Source organism: Danio aesculapii, unplaced genomic scaffold, assembly GCF_903798145.1.
Source record: "Danio aesculapii unplaced genomic scaffold, fDanAes4.1, whole genome shotgun sequence".
NCBI classification, from domain to species: Eukaryota; Metazoa; Chordata; class Actinopteri; order Cypriniformes; family Danionidae; genus Danio; species Danio aesculapii.
The window spans coordinates 2,910-21,319 of record NW_026613664.1 but is presented as its reverse complement, the minus strand read 5'-3'; the positions used below and the strand labels follow the sequence as shown (position 1 = coordinate 21,319).

The 18,410-nt window shown below is 43.2% G+C and overlaps 1 protein-coding gene across 1 annotated transcript; it reads right to left on the bottom strand.

The window, feature by feature from the left end:
• Positions 1-7,201: 7,201 nt before the first annotated feature.
• LOC130220147 (bromo adjacent homology domain-containing 1 protein-like) lies at positions 7,202-16,655 on the bottom strand. Its single transcript, XM_056452529.1, has 7 exons — positions 14,869-16,655; positions 12,874-13,345; positions 10,720-10,949; positions 10,309-10,468; positions 9,944-10,023; positions 9,459-9,550; positions 7,202-7,691 (listed from the first exon to the last, which is right to left on the bottom strand). Exons 1-7 carry the CDS (start codon positions 16,645-16,647, stop codon positions 7,505-7,507), a joined length of 3,000 nt encoding a protein of 999 aa, XP_056308504.1. The 5' UTR covers positions 16,648-16,655; the 3' UTR covers positions 7,202-7,504.
• Between the last annotated feature and the right edge of the window lie 1,755 nt (positions 16,656-18,410).

The following is an 18,410-nucleotide window of genomic DNA, read 5'->3' as shown; positions in this document are numbered from 1 at the left end:
TCACAAAAAGGGATCTGTCAGGCCTTAGCTTTACAAAACAGTACAGAGCTAGGTTTTTATATAAAGGTACTGCACTTCACTCTGCAGTCTGAAAGACTTTATCAAAACTTCATGTCTGAAATAGACATTATTACACAACTTATTACACTAAATGATGAATGACATTGTTTGAGACACTTATTAAACTATATTATTGATCACACGTCACTGACACCATTACATGATGGTTTAACAGAGCTGGACAGACACCCCCATTCTCTACAGAGCTGCAGTATTGCAGTATTACTGCAGTATTGAACTGCAGTATTAAAAACTGATACCTGATATTTTCATTTACATTTGAATTGGATCAGCTTATTGCTTAAAGCAATCTGTACTGTAAAAAGCACCATGAAAATAACGGTGATTTACCTTAACATTATAAAAACACTAATATGACAAACATGATCTTTGTAGGCTGTAAATATGTTGAAGACTGCATTCACAACCATGCAACTAAGTTACTGAACGTAAAGTAACTTGAAGTAATACATACAGTAATAGCACCCTTCACATAGACTTTTGACCAACAATAGAATATTCATGCATTCATTCATTTTCTTTTTGGCTTAGTCTCTTTATTTATCAGGGGTCGCCACAATGGAATGAACCACCAACTATTCCAGCATATGTTTTACACAGTGGATGCCCTTCCAGCTGCAACCCAGTACTGGGAAACACCCATACACTCTCACATTCACACACTCATACACTACGGACAATTTAGTTGATCAATTCCCCTATAGCGCATGTGTTTGGACTGGTGGGGAAACCGGAGCACCCGGAGGAAACCCACACCAACACCGGGAGAACATGCAAACTCCACACAGACATGACCACAGGCCCAGCCGGGGCTCGAACCAGCGATCGAGTGCTGTCAGGCAACGGTGCTAACTACTGAGACACCGTGACGCCCCCAACAATAGAATAGCAAATCTTTTTTTTTTTTTTTGCATTTAACACATTTTACATGACAAGGTTTCTGTTTTAATAAAGTAAAAATGTAAAATAATTTTTAAAAGAAAGAAAAAAATCCACTATTTCCTGTTTGCTTTAACTCTACTGAGGAGCCATGTGCAGCACTGCAGGAGTACGCTGCAACGCTCTCTCTCTCAGCTGTAGTGTTAGTGTTGAGGGATTGATAATCACTGGCTAATGTCTATAAGTACATGACTGACTGGTCTGGCCTGCAACAAGACATAGCAAACATTTCTTTGAGTGTCCTCCACAACCTATTTGTAACCTATTTATTTTTATTACAATTGCAGTGGTTTCCTAGCAGATGTTCTACCATGAAGGCCTGATTCACACAGTCTCCTCTTAACAGTTGTTCTAGAGATGTGTCTGCTGCTAGAACTCTGTGTGGCATTGACCTGGTCTCTAATCTGAGCTGCTGTTAACCTGTGATTTCTGAGGCTGGTGACTCGGCTGAACTTATCCTCTGCACTTATCCTTTCCTGGGGTGGTCCGCATGTGAGCCAGTTTCTTTGTAGCGCTTGATGGTTTTTGTGACCGCACTTGGGGACACTTTCAAAGTTTTCCCCATTTTTGGGACTGACTGACCTTCATTTCTTAAAGTAATGATGGCCACTCGTTTTTCTTTACTTAGCTGCTTTTTTCTTGCCATAATACACAATCGAACACTCTACTCAGTAGGACGATCAGCTGTGTGTCCACCTGACTTCTGCACAACACAACTGATGCTCCCAACCCCATTTATAAGGCAAGAAATCCCACTTATTAAACCTGACAGGGCACAGCTGTGAAGTGAAGACCATTTCAGGAGACTACCTCTTGAAGCTCATCAAGAGAATGCCAAGAGTTTGCAAAGCAGTAATCAAAGCAAAAGGTGACTACTTTGAAGAACCCAGAATATGACACATGTTCAGTTGTTTCACACTTGTTTGTTCTGTCTGTAACTCCACATGTGTTCATTCATAGTTTTGATGCCTTCAGTGTGAATCTACAATGTTCATAGTCATGAAAATAAAGAAAACTCTTTGAATGAGAAGGTGTGTCCCAACTTTAGCTCTGTACTGTATGTATCAGGCTTAAAGAAAAAGATAAACATAATGCAGAAACACATTTAATTAATGATGACTGTTGGACAAAAACTATTATATAAAATTATGGACATTTTCAGAAAAAAAAAAACTTTTTCCCCAAAAGAGGACATGTCTGGAAAAAGAGGACTTCTGTTCACCCTACATAATCTCTGTTTGAATGGGAATAGCTTTAGATGGAGATGTGGGGTAAATTATTATTACCAGAGCTTTTCAGTGCTTTTTCCATCTGGAGGTGCCATCTCTATATCATCACAGACAATGTCAGCACAGACTATGCTAACTTCTACCTACTGTAAAAGGACAGAGAAACAAAGGTCTCCAGTACTGCCAATGCTCTGGACACAGACCAGCAGTAAATGTGCAAATATTTGGCCAATTTCTGTTTCAAAGTAGTCTTCCACAGTTGTTTCTATGCAGACTCTTGAAGCAGTGGAACAGATCTGTTAAACAAACTACAGGTGTTTTAACACATACAATTCAGATCAATATGAAGGTTTGTTGAGAGGAATGACATTTAATTTAGCTTTAGGTGAGTGCTTATTATTGACAGAATCCAATCTTAATTAATTAAACATTTGATTAGACATGGGGGCGGTACGCTGGCGCAGTGGGTAGCACGATTGCCTCACAGCAAGTAGGTCTCTGGTTTGAGCCTCGGCTGGGTCAGTGGTCATTTCTGTGTGGAGTCTGCATGTTCTCCCCGTGTTGGTGTGGGTTTCCTCCGGGTGCTCCGGTTTCCCCCACAGTCCAAACACATGTGCTATAGGGGAATTGGGTAAGCTAAATTGTCCGTAGTGTACGAGTGTGTGTGTGAATGTGAGAGTGTATGGGTGTTTCCCAGTGATGGGCTGCAGCTGAAAGGGCATCTGCTGTGTAAAACATGTGCTGGATGAGTTGGTGGTTCATTCCGCTGTGGCGACCCCAGATTAATAAAGGGACTAAGGCGAAAAGAAAATGAATGAATGAATGAATGGTTAGACATGTACCTATGTCAGGAAGCAGCAGGATTCACACAACAGGGAGGTGAAGGCAGAACATGATGTTAGCCTTTCATGTTCTATGTGAATTGTCCATTAATACTTGCTTAATAATACTTGGGTCACCAAAGACAAACACAATTTGAAGTTTAAGACTTTTAAGATCTTTCTACAAAAATGTACACAGTCTACAGATTATGTGTAAACGTAAGTGTGAGTAGATGTGTCAGGGTAATAACAGAATCAGGGTGTTGTCTGTATCCTGATGAGTGTGCTTTGCCAGCATTGTGCCTACAGGGGTTTGAGCTCGGGCAGATCTAAACATTCCCTATGTGAATAAACCAGAACATCAGCATCAACGTTTACATATCTGCTCAAAATATCATTCAGAAAATTACAAAAATAAGATCTGGCAAGGAAGTCTATTCACCAGGTCATCTAATTATTTAGCATTGGGGCGTCAGCATGTATGAGCATGTTAGCATGTAGCATAATAAAACAAACTAAAGAAGAGCAAACAATTTTGTGGACAATATTGACATTTTTTTCTTAAAACATTGAAACATTTATTTTATTAAAATTTAATAAAAATATTTTAAAGGATTTTTATTTTCATATATTTGTACTTCATTTTGAGATTTTAATATCAAGACTCCCCTGTGTTTCATAAACAGATATCCTCACTATTTTAATATAGAAAACATCACGTGCTTGGACACAAAAGCACAAAGTTTCTTATTCGTGAACAAACCGATTCTTTTCAATTATCTGCCGAATCGGTTATTTGATGAGAGATTGAGTGAATCAATGTGATGTTGTGGAGTCACCGACTCTAATAAAGTGGTCAGACCGAGTCATTGATTCTAGTGAATTGCTCAGACCGAGTCACCAACTCTAATGAAGCGTTCAGACCGAGTCATTGATTCCAGTAAAGCGCTAAGACCGATTCATTGACTATATTGAAGCGCTCAGACCGAGTCATTGACTCGAATGAAGCTCTCAGACCGAGTCACCGCGGCAGGGAGCCGGATCGGCCGGACTGCGCTCGCGACTGACGACCAACAACCTACTGTAAGTTATTAAGATTTGATTTTAGCATGTTGTAAATTAGTGTTGTTGTCTTTAGCTCATAACACTAGACTGTCAGTTGTTTGTGAGCTAAATGTACAGTAAAAGAGCGAGTCTTTAAGGCCGCTCTATGGGACTTCAGCGTGAGGGGCGGGGCTTGAGCCTGTGCGCGCGCTCACTGTATGCAGCCAAAAGCAAAACAATTTCAGATGCTAAAAGCTAATATTTTATATAGCGTTCATTAGTTTATTTAGACCTGTGTAACGTTTTTATGCTTTAGGTTTGTAATTGTCAGCTGTGTGGTTTATTTGTGTGGTTTCAGTAGTGACATCGTGATGTGCGCATGCGCGGTAGTCATAACATAGGCGCGATGTGCATATTTAAATGTTCATATTTTCATCACGTTTGTAACACAATCTCTGCGAGCGCATGGAGAAATGAACGAGGAAAGTTATGGAAACTGTCTATACAATAAGAAAAAAGTCTGGAGTGTTTGAAGCTAAACACTGTACCAGGCACCAGCATCATATTCTTCTGTACACTCAAGAACAATCATGAAGCACTGTATTAACTTTAACATTACAATGACTGATACTTCATCTGTGGAGCTGTACTTTTAGGAAAAGTAAATGCAGATGGAATTGTTGATGACAAATCTAGATGTTAAATTTATTATATAAGCCTTTGTGATATACTATCTAATTAAGTTTTGTTAAAAGTTGTTAAACATTGATCTGTAATATGTGGTTTTTGATTATAAATTCATGGAAAAATACAATTAATTAAAAAATAGACTGACTTGTCATATTTGTAATTAGCAAATCAATTCTTAATTTGTTGTCCAAATAGTATTTTTGTTCCGCCAGACTCAGATTAATGTCTTCCAGGTGACTGTGACCTTGACTTTTGACCACCAAAAATATAATCAATGTGTTTTTGTGTTTATGTGGCAAATGTGAACAAATTCCTTTAAGCCATTCCTGAGTTATCACACTGATAATGCATGGTGCAGTACATATGACAAACAAAGGGGGCGCTAGAGAGTACAAAAAACACCATGGTGCAGTACATCTAAAAAAAAAGGGGGGCGCTAGAGAGTAAAAAATATCATGGTGCAGTACCTGAGAAAAGCTTTAGGGGCACTAGAGAGCAAACGGTGTGTGTATTCAGGGGGACCTACACACACTTTTATTTTCGTTTTGGCATCAATCTGAGGACCTCTCTGAAACTTTGAGGGAAGCCCATTTCCACCCTCTAGAGGCCATTACAGCGAAAAAAAAGTGAGGACCGGGCAAAATGTCCTCACTTTGCAAAAATGTCCTCACTCCAAAGGTTAAAAACCCATGCTGGTCCTCACAAAGATAGCAGTACAAACACACACACACACACTCACACACACACGCACGCACACACACACACACTCACACACACACACGCACACACGCACACACACACACACAGGAGGCTGTTCACATCAGAACCACAACGATAAACACAACACAATAAATACTGAATTTATTTTATTTGCAGTTTTCTACAATCGGTTTCAAAATCTCTTTTTATTTCTCAAAACTTATTTTTTATTTACTTTGCATTTTTTTAAATCTGCACTATTTTTACATTTCTTTGCTCAATAATTTAGTGTTCGTTTGCAAATCTTTATTTTTTGCTGCGAGATAGATCTATAGACTGTCGAAAGACGTGACTGAGGTGAAGTCTGTGTGTTCAGAGGAAACATCTCACGCATTCCCATCAATAACCAGCTCTATCTGCACTGCTAACAATGTGATCTACTCCTGTGAATACTTATATTTGCATTTAATGTGACGCCAGCATACGCATCACAGCGCCCCCATGTGGAGCAGTTGTGTTATCAGGTAAAGTTGAGGACCTGGAGGAGGAGTTTACAGTCTGCAATCACCACACAGGTAAACATCTCCATCAGACTGCAGAGCTGATCTTACTGTGAGCGCCCCTGCTGGACAATAGAGTCACTGCAGGTTCATCAGCATCATCTAAACACAAGGCACATCGGTTTAGGTTACGTTTATATTATCGGCCCATGTGTTGAGTGTTAATTTAAAGAGACAGCTCCCCCAAAAATGAAAATAATGTCATCATTTACTGAGCCTACACTTGTTCCAAACATGTTTAAGTTTCTTTAATGCTGAACACAAAGCTGGAACCTGATAGCCATTGACTTGCATAGTATTGTATAGTTATTTAGTATGGATGTTCTCCTCTAATAAATGAGCTGCGCCTCAGAAGACCAAGACCAAACGCAGTGAACGCGGTGGCTTCTGGAGACGTGAGACGGGAGCGCAGACAGATGCTAAAGACAGTTCTGCATGTAATAATAATAGAAGAAGAATACTGAAGCACTGTGATGACGGACTAATAGTGGACTGAGGCCTTTTACAATCAGCATAACAACATTTCAGACCACCCCATGGTGTTCGTTTGATAGAGGGATGCAGCCATACGTAGCTCTGGCTACATAATTTGCGCTCTTCATAAATGTAGACAGGGGTACATATCCACAATGAGCCTGTGTTGTGTGTTTCTAATGCAAATGCTCTAAATTTATGCACATATTCTCGATTGCATATTTAAATGCGATATAAATAGGTGGACAGAAGCATGGCTCCTTCTTCAAAATGTCTTGTTTTGTGTTCAGCAGGATAAAGAAACTCCTACAGGTTTGGAGGAAGAGTAAATAAAGAGTAAACGCTCATTTCTGAGCGAGCTGTGCCTTTAATATGGTGCATCTCTACACAGGGTTAGGTTTGGTCTGTCCTCCACACTACACTGATGGAGCCTCTCACAAGACTGTGGTGACACTTAACACTCATCAGCATCTTAAACACTACACAGACTTTAATAATTAGATTTTTAATGAAAGCGTATAAACATTTATCTGTATTTCTGTATATATCACATCATCTTTACATCAAACTACAGAGAGCGAATGAGCGTGTGTGTGTGTGTAGTGCAGTGTGTATGTGTGCAGGACAGTAAATCTGACATGATTCTCTCTCCTCTGGCCTCACACTATTGTTCTCCTCTTTCTGGAAGTCTTGATAACACCATCCTGGAGTTTCTCTCTCATTATTTCAGCAGAGAGGAGTGTAGAATAAGGATGTGTTGTGCTGACTTTACACACTATGACCCGTTCTGCTGCAGAGAAACACACACCTGTGGAAAGCTCCACTGAGATGATTAAGGACAGGTCAGTGTTTCCTCAGTAGTGTCCAGTGTAGGTGACAGGGATTGAACAGATTCAGCCAAACCTCCAGTGAGACACAGACGGGTCGGTTTGAGTGTCTGCAGCAGAAGCGCAGAGCTCCCTGATGGTCACTGCAGGTTCTTGAGGATGCGTCCATATCGGTAGTCGTACACGTGTCGGCACAGGTACACAAGCTGTGGGTCCACGCCGGTGGGCAGAGTTCTGTGATTCGGGACAGAGATGGCAGCGCAGCGGGGCACCAGCGGCACACGCTCACACATACCCTCCACACCACGCCTGACCAGGGCACAAAACCTGCAGAAACACACGCCATAGGGGATTACTGATCTATTATAATCAGATTATACAGCTAATGTAATCTGAGTATTTTTGGATTACATTTAGATTACTCTTAACTGTAATCAGTTACTGATTAGAAATGACATGACAAATTGTGTAGTCAGTGATATAATCTGCTAAATTAGACATTAATGGTAATGTAATCTGAGTACTTTTAGATTACATTTAGATTACTTTTGAACTGCAATCAGTTACCGATTACAAGTGACACGAGTAAATTTAATCAGAAATATAATCTGTTAGATTACACATTTACAGTAATGTAATCTATGTATTTTTGGATTACATTTAGATTACTTTTGAAATGTAATCTTTAACTGATTACAAATGACATGATAAATTGTGCAGTCAGTAATATAACCTGTTAGATTACTCATTTATGGTAATTAATCTGAGTACTTTTGGGTTACATGTAGATTACTCTTAACTGTAATCACATGATACATTGTGTAGTCAGTAATATAATTTCTCAGATTACACATTTATGATAATGTAATCGAAGTATTTTTGGATTACATTTAGATTACTTTTGAACTGCAAATCACTTACCGAATACAAATGACCTGACTAAATTTAATCAGTAATATAATCTGTTACATTACATATTTATGGTAATCTGGCAACTTTTGCATTACATTTAGATTACATTTGAAATATTCAGTTACTGTTTAAAAATACACTATGAACTCTGTAGTCAGTGATAAAATCCGCTAGATTACACATGGTTATCTAAGTATTTTTGGATTACATTTAGATTACTTTTGAACTGTAATCAGTAACTGATTATAAATTACATGATGAAACGTTTAGTTGGTAATATAATCTGCTAGATTACACTCCTGTGGTAATGCAATTTGACTACTTTTTGGATTACTCTTAGATTACTTTTGAAATGTAATCGTTTACTGAATATAAATTACAAGATGAAATGTGTAGTCAATAATATAATCTGTTACATTAAACACATTTACGCTAAAGTAATCTGACTACTTTTGGATTACATTTAGATTACATTTGAACAGCAATCTGTTTCCGATTATAAACTACATAATTAACTGTGTAGTCAGTAATGTCATCTGTTAGATTAAACATATGTGTGGTAATGTAATCTGTGTATTTTTGGATTACATTTAGATTACATTTAAACTGTAATCAGCTACTGATTATAAATTACATGCTGAAATGTGCAGTCTGTAATATAATCTGCTAGATTACACTTCTGTGGTAATGTAATCTGACTACTTTTAGATTGAATTTAGATTACATTTGGTCTCTTATTTATTGAAGCAGGATAATCTAGTATTTTGACAGATAGAAATGAAAATCTCCACATTATTTATAATCAGAAAGAGCCTCATAAGCTTGTGTTTACAGTGCAGTGATGGACAGTTAATACTTCACAATCCGCCTGTTAATCTGAACAGTCTGAATGTCTCAAAGTATTCATGAGAAATCAAATAACAGCAACATCACAAATGGGTGGCGTCAGGAACGTTTATAAGCAGCAGGTTTATTATGAAGACCAATAAACATTAAAATAGAGTCAAATTCAGGGAACCAGTGAATATCTGCCAGTGTGTCATTAATATGTAATCATGTGATCCAGCAGACAGTCACGCTAGTCTGATTACAAGTGTTTTAAAGAGTAGTTTACTCTGATTAAATCATCTGATCTTCATGTCTGTATATCTGATTATGTGGTGAATGTGCAGTATTCCTGACCTGCAGTACTGTGCTAGCGGCAGCACGTAGCAGCGCTCCTCAATGCAGGCCACACTGTTCTCATCCTGATGCCGAGAGGCGAAGATCTCCTTCTGGAAGATACAGACACTGCTAACACCACGGTTTAGGTCACAATGCATGCTATTCACTGCTGGATGATTATCACTGAGCTGTTAACTGTTGACTAGTAGATATAAAGCATCATCTGCATTCCTAATCCTGCCCAAAACATGAACACAACTGCTACATTACTATTAATCATCAGCTAATGAGTTTAACAGATGCACATCTCCTCTCCACGTGCACCACACACTTTTATTAGACTCCATCTTACAAGGACTGAATAAGGAAAACAGTGTTAACCTGTGACTGTGCCACACACTCCTGCAGCTCTACTAGTGTTCTCAACATTACACAGCTGTTGTGTGACACAGTGTGTGTCGAGTCTGTCTGAGGTTATTACAGCTCTTATGTGCAGTGCTCACCTCGCAGTGCATGCTGGGATCTCTGCCTCCCTGTGTGTGCTCCGGCCGGTAGTACCAGAACAGACTCATCATCAGCTCTCCTGGAACAGCACACACACACACACACACACACACACACACACACACACACACACACACACAATCCAGGGTCGTGGTCAGGAACAGGCGGATGGTCAGTGCAGGAGGCAGGAGAACACTTCATAGTGCTGCAGGATAACAAGACTCAGTCTAGCTTCAGGTGTGTGTGTGTGTGAGTGTCTGAGTGCACTCAATGTGGAGCAAATAAACAACACTGTTAATCTCACACACTCCTCAGCTCCTGCAGTAATATTATGGGCTGTGTGTGTGTGTGTGTGTGTGTGCACCTGTTCTGGGCTCCTCCCACAGGGCGGAGATCTTGGCCACGTACGGCAGTGTTTTCCTGCGCGGTCCAGACTTCAGGAGCACCGTGTCTCGAACCCGGATCAGCTCTCCATCCCGCTGGACACTGTCATAACACTGCCGGAGGACCGTCTGCTCATCACCCTGCACAACACACACACACACAACAACATAAAAACACACACACACATTCGCACACACACATGCAAGCAAGCACGCAGGACCACACAAACAAATGCACGCACACATGCACCCCCACACACACACACACACACACACACACAGATCTTTTATGTACTGATCTTCTTCTTCATGCTGAGTTTGTGTGTGTGTGTGTGTGTGTGTGTATATGCGTGTGTGTGTGAATGAGCAGTGAGTGATGCTGCAGCACTGACCGCCATGAGCAGCTCCCTCTGTGTGGATGCTCCCACTGGCCTCCAGCCGTTAGTGTCTGGTCTGCGGGTCGGCCTGCACCTCAGAGCACCCCCTGCTGGACGGAGTCTCCGAGCGGTTCTGTGGCCCGAGGGTTTGGAGTTCTGAGGACACTCTCTGGCAGACCGGTTCACCTGGGGCATGCTGGGACATCCTGGAGAAAGCAGGAGCACAGGAGCGTCTGGAGGAACCTCTGAAACAGCACAACACCACAGCTCAGCAGCAGCAGCAGCAGCGCTCCGTATGAAGCTTCATTACTAATTACATCGCTAGTTAAAGTCTTCTACTAATTACTTTGTCTGAAAAGTCATTTAATTGTTCAATAAGTATGCAGTCAAATCAGAGACTTATATACGCACAACATATAATGAAGATCTGCTAACCAAAACTAAAGTATTGAGCAAAACAAACAAAGGAAAATCAGAAAATATCTTGAGGGAGAATTAGGTTATGAATATGAGGGAATCTGTGCGTGCAGGAATACACAGATGTTTAGCCCATTATTAATCCTGTTTATTTACTTGTGTAAATGTGTGTAAAGTGATATTATTGACTAATATGAACATGTTGATCTGATTTATTTACAGTACAGTGTGTACAGTAATATGTTCTGTCTTTTAGTACAGATATATTATATGAGAGACGTGATTTATTCACTAATTGAGTAGATTTACATTGTGAATTTTAAATAAAAGTTAAAAGGTGTTGTTTGTTTTTATTTCATATATTAGGTTTTTAGTTATGATACTCCCAAAATCACTGGCTTTGTTCCTGGTGCACCATTAAATACTCATCACTGTCGACTGTACTGAACTGGCCTTCTCTTCAATCACGTCGACATACTCATTGGTTTCTGTTCATTTATGAAACTCTTATTGGGAAAACTCCAGTCACTTCTTAACATTCAGGAAACACCTCGAAATCTGGGCTATAGTAGTTTTATTACCCTTTGCATATGTAAGGTCCTACGCCACCCAACCCGCTCCAAGCTGGTGTCGAACCGGCGACCTTCCGCATGGGAGTCGGTTACTCTACCAATCAGGCTAAAGACCATAGCCTCTGTCGCTAGCGCACCTTTAGAGGTGAGAGGAGTGAGGTTTACCTGCACAGCACATAATAGCTGGCCTGTGTTACACATATCCAAAGTTGGCACTTCATTTGATCGCTGCTCTTTTCGGTTTTCCGAACCTTAAAGCTCAGCACTTCCATTCCCCTATCATCTTTTAAAAATTCAACCCAGTCAATGGTACAAGATCTTTTAGTTTGTCCTTGGTTTTATATGTTATTATCTGCATTTGTGAGACTGTTATTGTATTGTGTCCCTGCTGCTATTGTACTCTATCTGCTTTGTTATTGCCTCTTGGCCAGGTCAGGACAGGTTGTAAATGAGAACTGGTTCTCAAGTGACTTACCTGCTTAAATAAAGGTATTATTATTCAGCATTAATCTGCAGACTTTTTACAAAATTCTGCACAGAAATAGCAGAAAAATGTCGTCAGGTTCTGTCTGGCCCTGCTTATGAGAAGATGAAAAGGAATTTTGCAAATAAAAATAAAGAACTGCAAATAGAAATCAAGCAGCGCAGAAACTAAAACTATACATATAAAATGCTTTAATTAATTGAATGACTTTGATGACTTGATGCTACTTAAAATCTCAGAAATCTCAACGTATATACATTAGACATCAAACTTTTAATTTGAGTCAAAGCATTACTGTCAAGAGGAGATATTACATTTCAATCAGTCAGAACAGCAGAGTCTCCTGCTTCAATAACCCAAAGTACTCTGAGCATGAATATGTACTCTATCAGGTTACATCAACAGCTGTGTTTCCATTAAAAATGCTAATTAAATTAAATTAAATTAAAGCGTTTCCATCCCACAAGTCAAACAGAAGAAAATCATCACTTCCTGATTATCTGGCGCCGAATATCAATATTTGACCCAGTCTACATTGTAAAGCGCTATACAAATAAAGATGAATTGAACTGAATATCCAAAATGGACATTAAAAATGTTGGATGCAAGCATAGCTACTGGCTGCAGCTCATGAGTAACTGCAGGAGTGACCCAGCAGCTCTGGGGTTATTAACTCTACAGGTGTGTGTGCTGCACCTGTTCTGCTGGAGCGTCTGCAGGTGGAGCAGCTGAAGGAGCAGGAGCAGGAGCAGGAGCAGGCCATCTCGGGCAGCGTCTGGAAGGTGTAGGGGAGTCCGCCAGTCGGGCAGAGGCAGCAGTAGGCTGGGTGCGGGAGCGGGAGTGTGAGTCCTGCGGCAGGCAGCAGTTTAGAGACCCCGCGGGGGCAGCAGTGTGTGTGTGTGCAGGGCAGAGGTCTGTCCGCCGATGTGGGCCCCGGGTGGGAGATGTGGATGTAGTAGCAGGGCTCCACACATAGGCACGGGTGACTGAGGGACAGCGGAGGAGTCGGGAGCACACACTGCTGCTCCTCGCCCTCCCGATACGGCTGCTGGTGGAGGAACAGCGGCAGGCGGTGGCAGAACTCCACTGTGCCCCCTGCTGGACAGCAGTAGCACTGACCCCGCTCCGCACGCTCCTCCTTCACTGACACCACCCTCATATCAGCCGTCTAGGGGATAAAACAGTCAACATTACTGCACACATAACCTTTCCAGCTGTAACTGCTGCACGTTAAAACCTAAATCTGACCTCAGAAACCCGAGCTCAGGTAGAGAGCACTGAAGGTGAAGGGACTAGGGAACAATGCAGACTGTGTAGGGCAGGGGTCACCAATCTCGGTCCTGGACAGCCGGTGTCCCTGCAGGATTTAGCTCCAACTTTCCTCAACACACCTGCCTGGGTGTTTCAAGTATACCTAGTAAGACCTTGATTAGCTTGTTCAGGTGTGTTTGATTAGGGTTGGAGCTAAAATCTGCAGGACACCGGCCCTCCAGGAACAAGTTTGGTGACCCCTGGTGTAGGGGATGTGTCAGATCATGGAGCTCTTCTAACGAGCTGCTCATCTACATCAGCTGAGTTAATATCACTGAGCTTCAGTGTCGAACTGATCATGTTTGGAGCTGGCATGGTGACCAGCTACAGGTGCACACAACTAACAACTCCCTCTCCTCCACACCTGGGTGAGCGGCAGGTAACAGAACAGACAGAGAGAAACACAGAGACTGCAGGTGCGTCTCAAATCGCATACTTTTGCTCTATTCTACACCATTTTACCAGGATGATGCACTCATTCAACTGGTAAACAGAAGTGTGTAATGATGGACACTTCACACACTCAGCGGCCGCTCATGTAGTGGAAGGGGCGGAGCTATCAGGCGCACATGTTGGATAACTTTAGGTATTTTGGATTGTGAGAGCAGTCTTCTCCTGTGAGAGTGATTATAGCGCCTCCTGATGGTGGATGCGGTTATACTCATAGCAACTATTGTTAGGTAGTTTGGTCATTTATTTCAGTAATTTGACAACCGTCAAACATCATCAGGGAAAGCTTTGAGTTTCCACTTAGTAAAACAGCATCAGTGTTCCACTCGGGACGACACTACATTCATATACTGTGCTGTTGAGTGCATAGTGCATTGTGTGCCATTTGGGACACAGCTTGCGTCTCGATCAGCACGCTAGCTCCTAAGAGAGCTCATCAGCAGGACATGTGCACTACTCTGAACACTAGTAAGGGCACTGATGAGCTGTGTTCACTACGCTGAGTGGCATGAGAGCGTCCTCATTGCACAGTTTATAAACAACAGCAGAACTGTTTGACTAAGTTAAGTTTTTAAGTGTTTATAAGTGCACTGCAGCTGAACAACTCCATTATTTCATATTCCAGCAACATTTCACCCATTAAACCAACAGAAACGTCTGCTTCACAGGGAAACGTCTCTCATTTGTTGGTATGTTTGATGATTTGGGTCTCAGGATTCATGTTTACACTCCAGAACTTCTGTTAAGGGAGCATATATAGTGTGCATGTCAATGCTATCTTTTCAGGGCTCTAATGTTTACTGCACTGAAATAATTTTTAACTATGACAGCACCTAAAATGGCTGACGCCCTAATAAGTGCGCTGACTAGTGAACAAGGGTGCTGATTGATCCAGCGATACATTCACACCATGAAAGAATGAAACACCACCTTGACTGGATATCCCAGCATGCTGTGCGGCTGGTATCCTGCTTTATCCATGCGGTGATCTTCCTGGAATGTTAGTGAAGACTCAAGGCTCCTGCCCTTGCACACTACACAGACGCTCTCCTGATGGGACGAGGGTCGGCAGAGCTTCAGGGCCTTCTGTGTGCTGGCTTTCCCATGATTCCCAGTTCTGGGTTTCCCATGATTCCCGGCAGCACAGGCACTCCTGTGGTGTGCAGAAGGTGAGCTGATCTTCAGGAGCGCAGCGGCATTGAGTCCGGCCAGGCGACGGGGAGCGGAAGAACTCCGATCCTCACCACTGCTGTCCGGCTGCAACTTCATCCTCTTCTGGGACTCCTCGGGCCTCCTCCAGCTCTTCTTCTGGGACTCTTCGGGCCTCCTCCAGCTCTTCTTCTGGGACTCTTCGGGCCTCCTCCAGCTCTTCTTCTGGGACTCCTCGGGCCTCCTCCAGCTCTTCTTCTGGGACTCTTCGGGCCTCCTCCAGCTCTTCTTCTGGGACTCCTCGGGCCTCCTCCAGCTCTTCTTCTGGGACTCTTCGGGCCTCCTCCAGCTCTTCTTCTGGGACTCTTCAGGCCTCCTCCAGCTCTTCTTCTGGGACTCCTCGGGCCTCCTCCAGCTCTTCTTCTGGGACTCTTCGGGCCTCCTCCAGCTCTTCTTCTGGGACTCCTCGGGCCTCCTCCAGCTCTTCTTCTGGGACTCTTCGGGCCTCCTCCAGCTCTTCTTCTGGGACTCTTCGGGCCTCCTCCAGCTCTTCTTCTGGGACTCTTCAGGCCTCCTCCAGCTCTTCTTCTGGGACTCTTCGGGCCTCCTCCAGCTCTTCTTCTGGGACTCTTCGGGCCTCCTCCAGCTCTTCTTCTGGGACTCCTCGGGCCTCCTCCAGCTCTTCTTCTGGGACTCTTCGGGCCTCCTCCAGCTCTTCTTCTGGGACTCTTTAGGCCTCCTCCAGCTCTTCTTCTGGGACTCTTCGGGCCTCCTCCAGCTCTTCTTCTGGGACTCCTCGGGCCTCCTCCAGCTCTTCTTCTGGGACTCTTCGGGCCTCCTCCAGCTCTTCTTCTGGGACTCTTCAGGCCTCCTCCAGCTCTTCTTCTGGGACTCCTCGGGCCTCCTCCAGCTCTTCTTCTGGGACTCTTCGGGCCTCCTCCAGCTCTTCTTCTGGGACTCCTCGGGCCTCCTCCAGCTCTTCTTCTGGGACTCTTCGGGCCTCCTCCAGCTCTTCTTCTGGGACTCTTTAGGCCTCCTCCAGCTCTTCTTCTGGGACTCTTCGGGCCTCCTCCAGCTCTTCTTCATGCAGGCTCCCTCCTCTCGTGTCCTCATGGCTTTAGCCGCCGGTGCTCCAGCAGTCTTCTCCAGCAGCAGGCTGTTGAGCGCCTCTGCGTTCAGAGATGCTAGTCTGCGTGTGCGCGGCTCCTGACCTGCGCTCTGCAGTGTTTCTCTGGTTCTGTGTGTTGAATCCTGCTGATCATCCAGGCGGGTCAGCAGAACATGGCAGCTCAGTGCATCGTCTGGCGCTCCTCCTCTTCCTCGTAACGGGTAGAGTTTGCGTTTGCGCTTGCTCGCAGTGTTCACTGGATACGTCGGCAGTTGTTGGCTCTTGTACTGTGCACAGCTCTGCGTCTGCATGTGTGTGTTCATCTTGCTGTTCTGCACTGAATCTGCAGGCCAGGCTCCGCCCACAGTATCAGCATGTGACCTGTTGTCTGCATAGCCCCGCCCCTCTCCACCATACTCGCTGAGGGAAGCTTTTTTCCAAACATGTGTCATCACATGAGGAGACCTGCGGGACAGAACACATCTCGATGAGCATCACTGATAAACACTGCAGGCCACACATACATGCACACGGCGTGTGTGTGACGAGTTAAGGCTGATTTATACTACTGCATCAAGCACACACGCATGCTCCGGCGCAGCCTTAGCACAATCACATAGCCCTCACCGTGACCGACGCTGACCTCTCAAAAAATCTAACTACACGTTGCAACGACGCAGAGCGCAAGCTCTGTGATTGGCCGACTTGACGAGTGTGGGTGGGCCCGAGAGCTGCTGGAGCTCAATGCAGCGAGTGTTTACAAGTGTGGGGTCCCATGAAGGAGCTCCAGATGTTTCGTGTTTACCTTATAATTAGTGAATCATCAGAACATCGTAGGGAGCTGGGGATTGGCTCCTTTGAGTCATGCTAGCACATGGGACTTCCTGTAGACATGCATACTAGTGTGAATGCCTAGCAATCACCAGGCAATGCCTTAGGAATGACCTATTAACCACACAGAACACTAGCTATGGTTCCATCCAAAAGTGTGAATCAACTATGCGCTTTTAACTAGAATATCGCATAAGGACATGTGACTAAACAGAGTTTCCTTCCAACAAGTCTAAGGCCCTGTTTACACTGCAGTTAAATGTGACCGAATTCAGATTTTTTGTTCATATGACACAGATCGGATCTGTTCTATGACCGTGTAAACAGGAAATAAACGCATGCATTGGGACATTCAGAGATGGGTTTCAGGCCTCCTTCATACGTGGAAATAAATCAGATATAAATCAAATATGTGATGATGCGTCTGTCATGTAAACATGTAGATCAGATTTATTGAGGCATTCCTTTATGTACATCATTAAACTTGCGACCTTGTGGTACTTCGTGCAGAGGCGGAGCCAGAGGGGTGTCCGGGCACCCCTAGCATTCGATTGGCCACCCTGGGTGCCACCCCAAAATCCTACGTGCTGCTGGCAGTTCCTGATGCTGATTGGCATCTCATTTGTCTAAAGAAGTTCTTGAATTTTGCCGGCAACGCTCAAGCTATTTTCAAACCAATGATAAACCAAAGACAAGAGCATTGCTACAAGTAGTGATGCTAACGTTACTAGCTTAACTACATTTCTCAGTAGCGTGGCGGTAGTGTCACTACTTTATAAATCAATAGCTTTTCAGTAGCAAAGCTATTATTTTAGCAAGTAGCGCAGTAACGTCCACACGAGCTAGATTTACAAATCGCGGATCAATAAGCGACGGCACTGACATTCACAGAGCTGTGAGGCCAGAGTCTAGCTCATCAAAGTCAATCCATATGATGGCGAGAGTGGCGATTTCTTCTTCTTCCTGTTTTTCAGTGATCAACAACAAACTTTTTGGTGCGTTACTGCCACCTCTCGCTCTGGTCGGTGACGTCGCCAACTAATCAGGCTAACAGGAGGAATTAGCTTGATGAAAGATGACTGAGGGAGAGGAGTTATTTCTCAAGCAGGATTCCTCGTGACAATACCTCGAGAAGGACATGTTAAGATGCAATACCCTTCCATACATTCCATGTGTGTAAACTATTATATTTAATGTCCAATGTTTAAATATTTAGCTATTAAAGAGATGTTAGGCTAGCTGTTTGTGTTCTTTATTTATAAGGGAATAGCCAGCTAATACACTTTCTTCAGAAAAATGTATTTTAGATCAGCTGCTGATTTACCTGTGCAGGTATGATGATGGATTAATGTGTTTGTAGCTGGATCAGACGTAAACAGACTTC